The following is a 6,000-nucleotide window of genomic DNA, read 5'->3' as shown; positions in this document are numbered from 1 at the left end:
AAGGTATCTGTGACCAACAGATGCATATCTGTATTCCCAGTCATGTGAAATCCATAGATTAGCGACTAATTTATTTTTCAGTTGAAGGATTTCCTTATATGAGCTCAGTAACATTTTTGTTTTACCTTGTTGCGTTTATATTATTGTTCAGTGTAGTTAACTTAGAAGCTACCTATCTAAAACCTCAACCTTTTGGTTATGATTGTCGAGGTATCTGAACAATAACCCACAATACGACAAAGGAAACATGCAAATAGCTGAAGGCGAGACAGAGGGGTCGTAGGTATCTGGCTGTACGGACAGCCTCGTTAGGTTACGGAGAAGTTAGTCAGTCACAATAAAAACAGGACTGATCCAAATCAGATTCATACAACAACTTGATAATATAGCTTAGTTGAGACTGGTTGAATATCCCCCCAAAAAATATTAAATGTTAACATTTGTGTAGACATGATGTTAGCTGAGCCTCGTTTTGTTACAGTCGGAGTAGAGGATTTAGTTAGCTTAGGTGGCTAACATTATTAGCTAGCAAAAAATATGTTTTACCTTCTCTCATTTTTTGGTCTAATTCGTCCAAAGTCGGTTCAATCAACTCCCAGCCATCGGGAGGTGGTTTCCTGCTCCTCTTTACTTTCGGCATCGCGTTTAATCAAAACGGATTATTTAACCAAAATGAAAAACAATAAACCTTATTTCCCCCCCCCGCGTAGTATATTTTTTTTTGGTGTGTATTGATTTCGTAGGCCTGCTCACCGTCGCTTCTTATTGACGTCACGACTCGATCCTCGATCGCACGATATGTACGTCACTCAATTCTATTTCATTCAATTGAGGGGCTTTTTGCTGCGTTCATAACAACTGGGAACTCGGCGAAAACTCCGACTACAGTGCGTTCACAACAACTGGGAACTCGGGGGGGGGGGGAAGTGTTCGGATGCTCTTGATTGACAACGTGTTCCAGTTCCCGCCCAATATCCAGCCATTTCACACGGCCATTGAAGAGGAAGTGGGACCAACATTCCAACAGGCCACCAATCAACAGCCTGATCAACTCTATGTGAAGGAGATGTGTCGCGCTGCATGAGACAAATGGGGGGGGGTCACACCAGATACTGACTGGTTCTCTGATCCACACCCCTAACTTTCTTTTTATAAAGGTATCTGTGACCGACAGATGCATATCTGTATTCCCAGTCGTGTGAAATCCATAGATTAGGGCCTAAGGCATTGATTTCAATTGACTTATTTCCATATATGAACTGTAACTTAGTAAAAATCTTTGAAATTGTTGCAAATTGGCATTTTTAGTTTTTGTTCAGTGTAGTTAAATCATGATTCTATCTAATATAATATCGTCAACAGGTTAGACTTGTCCATTTGGTGATTTTTCTGAAAAAAAGGCTGTATCATAAATAACTACTCATTCTTTATTTTATTTTATTTACATCAGTCACAGTCAAATATACCCACAATGCATCATGAATTTGATGCTCTGGAACACTGGCTCCCTGGCCTCTTCTTCCATCCCCTTCTCTCTTCTCCATCCTACACGTCTGGAAACGGGATGTAAACGTGGGGTATTTTGTTTTCTCCTCTCCAGTCGTTTCAGTGTAGAAGACAGATGAGACAGAGAGAAGGATTTCAGTGTAGAAGACAGAGAGGAGAGTTAGAGAGGAGGTTTTCAGTGTAGAAGACAGAGGAGAGGAGAGGGGGATTTCAGTGTAGAAGACAGAGGAGAGGAGGATTTCAGTGTAGAAGACAGAGGAGAGGAGGATTTCAGTGTAGAAGACAGAGAGGAGAGGAGGATTTCAGTGTAGAAGACAGAGGAGAGGAGGATTTCAGTGTAGAAGACAGAGAGGAGAGGGGGATTTCAGTGTAGAAGACAGAGGAGAGGAGGATTTCAGTGTAGAAGACAGAGAGAGGGGGATTTCAGTGTAGAAGACAGACAGGAGAGGGGGATTTCAGTGTAGAAGACAGAGGAGAGGAGGATTTCAGTGTAGAAGACAGAGGAGAGGGGGATTTCAGTGTAGAAGACAGACAGGAGAGGGGGATTTCAGTGTAGAAGACAGACAGGAGGATTTCAGTGTAGAAGACAGACAGGAGAGGGGAATTTCAGTGTAGAAGACAGAGGAGAGGAGGATTTCAGTGTAGAAGACAGAGGAGAGGGGGATTTCAGTGTAGAAGACAGAGGAGAGGGGGATTTCAGTGTAGAAGACAGAGGAGAGGGGGGTTTGAGTGTAGAAGACAGAGGAGAGGGGGATTTCAGTGTAGAAGACAGAGGAGAGGAGGATTTCAGTGTAGAAGACAGAGGAGAGGGGGATTTCAGTGTAGAAGACAGAGGAGAGGAGGATTTCAGTGTAGAAGACAGAGGAGAGGGGGGTTTGAGTGTAGAAGACAGAGAGGAGAGGGGGATTTCAGTGTAGAAGACAGAGGAGAGGAGGATTTTAATGTAGAAGACAGAGGAGAGGGGGATTTCAGTGTAGAAGACAGAGGAGAGGAGGATTTCAGTGTAGAAGACAGAGAGGAGAGGGGGATTTCAGTGTAGAAGACAGAGGAGAGGGGGATTTCAGTGTAGAAGACAGAGGAGAGTCAGAGACCAGGAGGATCCATGTCTGAGAGAGTAGGTAGTGATTTTACTTGACAAAGGACATTTAAACACTCAAACTGGACAGTTTTATCTCCATCTCTTCATTCAAAGACTCAATCATGGACACTCTTACTGACAGTTGTGGCTGCTTTGTGTGATGCATTGTTGTCTCTACCTTATTGCCCCTTTGTGCTGTTGTCTGAGCCCAATAATGTTTGTACCCTGTGCTGTTGCTACCATGTTGTGTTGCTACCATGTTGTGTTGCTACCATGTTGTGTTGCTACCATGCTGTGTTGCTACCATGCTGTGTTGTCATGTGTTGCTGCTGTAACAGTATAGCTTCCGTCCCTCTCCTCGCCCCCAACCTGGGCTTGAACCTTGGACCCATCGCGCCACAAAAATCCGCGGCCCCTTGCAGAGCAAAGGGGAAACAACTACTTCAAGGTCTCAGAGCGAGTGACGTCACCCGATTAAAAACGCTATTAGAGCGCACCACCGCTAACTAACTAGCCATTTTCACATCGGTTACACTGCCTTGCTATGTTGTTGTCTTAGGTCTCTCTTTATGTAGTGTTGTGTTGCTGCCATGCTGTGTTGTTGTCTTAGGTCTCTCTTTATGTAGTGTTGTGTTGCTGCCATGCTGTGTTGTTGTCTTAGGTCTCTCTTTATGTAGTGTTGTGTTGCTGCCTTGCTATGTTGTTGTCTTAGGTCTCTCTTTATGTAGTGTTGTGTTGCTGCCATGCTGTGTTGTTGTCTTAGGTCTCTCTTTATGTAGTGTTGTGTTGCTGCCATGCTATGTTGTTGTCTTAGGTCTCTCTTTATGTAGTGTTGTGTTGCTGCCATGCTATGTTGTTGTCTTAGGTCTCTCTTTATGTAGTGTTGTGTTGCTGCCATGCTGTGTTGTTGTCTTAGGTCTCTCTTTATGTAGTGTTGTGTCGTCTCTCTTGTCGTGATGTGTGTTTTGTCCTATTTTAAAACATTTTATTAAATGTTTAATCCCAGGCCCCGTCCCCGCAGGAGGCCTTTGGTAGGCCGTCATTGTAAATAAGAATGTTTTCTTCACTGACTTGCCTCGTTAAACTAAACACTCAGCATGTTCTCTGATGAAACACTCACTTCTGAGTGATGGGGGGCGGCAGGTAGCCTAGTGGTTAGAGGGGGGAGGCAGGTAGCCTAGTGGTTAGAGCGCTGGACTAGTAATCAGAAGGTTGCAAGATCAAATGCCTGAGCCGACAAGGTAAAAATATGTCGTTTTGCCCCTGAACAAGGCAGTTAACCCACTGTTCCCCGGTAGACCGTCATTGAAAATAAGAATTTGTTCTTAACTGACTTGCCTAGTTAATTAAAATGAAGGACTGGCTGGCTTGTGGGTAAAATAACATTAATAAAAAGCTTTTATTTGTAATTGATATTGATATTTTTACGTGGAGCCAGCGGTGAGATATGGGTCGAAAAACTTACCTCAATCCAGGGATGGGATATGCCACCTTTATCCACACTGCTCCAATCGACAAGATTGAAATAGTGCTATAGTAACCATTTGAAGTATGGTGGCTATATGCGTTACCTTTTCCAGCCCATATCTCACGCTAGCTCAATGGGGGGGGGGGGATCTTAATGTAACCATGATTGCATTCTGACCCCAGTGCAGCTCTGTGTAAACAAGCGTAATGGTAGGGTCGGCATCTTCTGGCAAGTTCACATCCAAACTCTCTCATAGATCGATTACTCAGGCTTTTAACCTCCCCCCCCCCCCCCCCCCCCCCCTCCCACACAGGTCAAAGGTTGGAGTTCAACCCGCCCGTCTTCTGGAGGGCAGGAGAAACAAGATGGCAGATCAACAAGACAAAACGGACTTGTCTTAGTTAACCAACTTTCCCCACTGTTGATTTTTCTACACATTTCAAATATACAATTAGCTAGCCAAAGCAATCTAGAGCAAACGCCTCTTATGGTTGATATATCAGCTACTTTAGCGAGATTTCACAGGTTAGCTGATTGCGAACTGCCGTTAGACTGCTAGCTAAGCTAAGCTAAGCTAGCTTGTTTCTGTCTGGTCGGAAGCGGGGGTGAGACTGCTAGCTAAGCTAGGCTAGGCTAGCTTGTTTCTGTCTGGTCGGAAGCGGGGGTGAGACTGCTAGCTAAGCTAGGCAAGCTTGTTTCTGTCTGGTCGGAAGCGGGGGTGAGACTGCTAGCTAAGCTAGGCTAGGCTAGCTTGTTTCTGTCTGGTCGGAAGCGGGGGTGAGACTGCTAGCTAAGCTAGGCTAGGCAAGCTTGTTTCTGTCTGGTCGGAAGCGGGGGTGAGACTGCTAGCTAAGCTAGGCTAGGCTAGCTTGTTTCTGTCTGGTCGGAAGCGGGGGTGAGACTGCCATCATGCAGGACCTGATAGCCACCGTGGACCACATCAAGTTTGATCTAGAGATAGCTGTGGAGCAGCAGCTGGGGGCTCAGCCTCTCCCTTTCCCCGGGATGGACAGTAAGTAGTCGCTACTTACTAAGTTAGCCTGTTAACTAACGTTAGCTAGGTACTGTTGTAGTTTTAGCATGGTAGCTAACGTTAGCTCGGTACTGTTGTAGTTTTAGCATGGTAGCTAACGTTAGCTAGGTACTGTTGTAGTTTTAGCATGGTAACTAACGTTAGCTCGGTACTGTTGTAGTTTTAGCATGGTAGCTAACGTTAGCTAGGTACTGTTGTAGTTTTAGCATGGTAGCTAACGTTAGCTAGGTACTGTTGTAGTTTTAGCATGGTAGCTAAGCTAACTTGGCTAGGTACTGTTGTAGTTTTAGCATGGTAGCTAAGCTAACTTGGCTAGTTTAGCTAACTTATGAACTGATTTTATAATTAGGTGTGGTTTTTTTTTTTTATTGTTGCAGAGTTTGAGGCTGCAGTGTGTTAGGTTCATGTATTGTTTTGTATTGTAACTTCCTGTGTCTGTCTGTCTGTAGAGTCCGGGGCTGCTGTGTGTGAGTTCTTCATGAGAGCGGCCTGTCTCAAAGGTGAGAGTGTTACCTGTGATGAGTTCTCTGTATGTGACTGATACAGACTCCTCTACAAGTGTGTGTGTGTATCTGCTGGGGGATGTGTGTATAAACTGATCTGTGTGTGTGTGTGTATAGGAACTGACCCAGTGTGTGTGTGTGTTGATATGAACTGTGTGTGTATAAAGTGATCAGTGTGTGTGTGTTGCTGCAGGTGGATGTGTATAAAGTGATCAGTGTGTGTGTGTGTGTGTGTGTGTGTGTTGCTGCAGGTGGGATGTGTATAAAGTGATCAGTGTGTGTGTGTTGCTGCAGGTGGATGTGTATAAAGTGATCAGTGTGTGTGTGTGTGCGTTGCTGCAGGTGGTGTGTGTATAAAGTGATCAGTGTGTGTTGCTGCAGGTGGTATGTGTATAAAGTGATCAGTGTGTGT

The 6,000-nt window shown here is 44.7% G+C and overlaps 2 protein-coding genes across 2 annotated transcripts in view; one reads left to right on the top strand and one right to left on the bottom strand.

The window, feature by feature from the left end:
* LOC100286621 (BUD31 homolog (yeast)) lies at positions 1 to 916 on the bottom strand (the record flags this gene model as incomplete). The annotated part of the gene is given in 1 exon segment (NM_001146560.1): positions 1 to 916. A coding segment is annotated over 1 exon segment (141 nt). The 3' UTR covers positions 1 to 499.
* A 3,456-nt stretch (positions 917 to 4,372) lies between these two features.
* Positions 4,373 to 6,000, top strand: part of LOC123732725 (cleavage and polyadenylation specificity factor subunit 4) — a 28,175-nt gene continuing 26,547 nt past the window's right edge. Inside the window, exons 1-2 of the mRNA XM_082972460.1 lie at positions 4,373 to 5,064; positions 5,535 to 5,585. Coding sequence (XP_082828586.1) covers positions 4,962 to 5,064; positions 5,535 to 5,585 — 154 coding nt within the window. The 5' untranslated portion in view covers positions 4,373 to 4,961. The remainder of the gene's footprint in view (positions 5,065 to 5,534; positions 5,586 to 6,000) is intronic.

Source organism: Salmo salar, unplaced genomic scaffold (assembly GCF_965601325.2).
Source record: "Salmo salar unplaced genomic scaffold, fSalSal1 ptg000691l, whole genome shotgun sequence".
In the NCBI taxonomy this organism is placed as follows: Eukaryota; Metazoa; Chordata; class Actinopteri; order Salmoniformes; family Salmonidae; genus Salmo; species Salmo salar.
The sequence above is the reverse complement of the archived record's forward strand: the minus strand, read 5'-3'. Positions and strand labels throughout refer to the sequence as shown.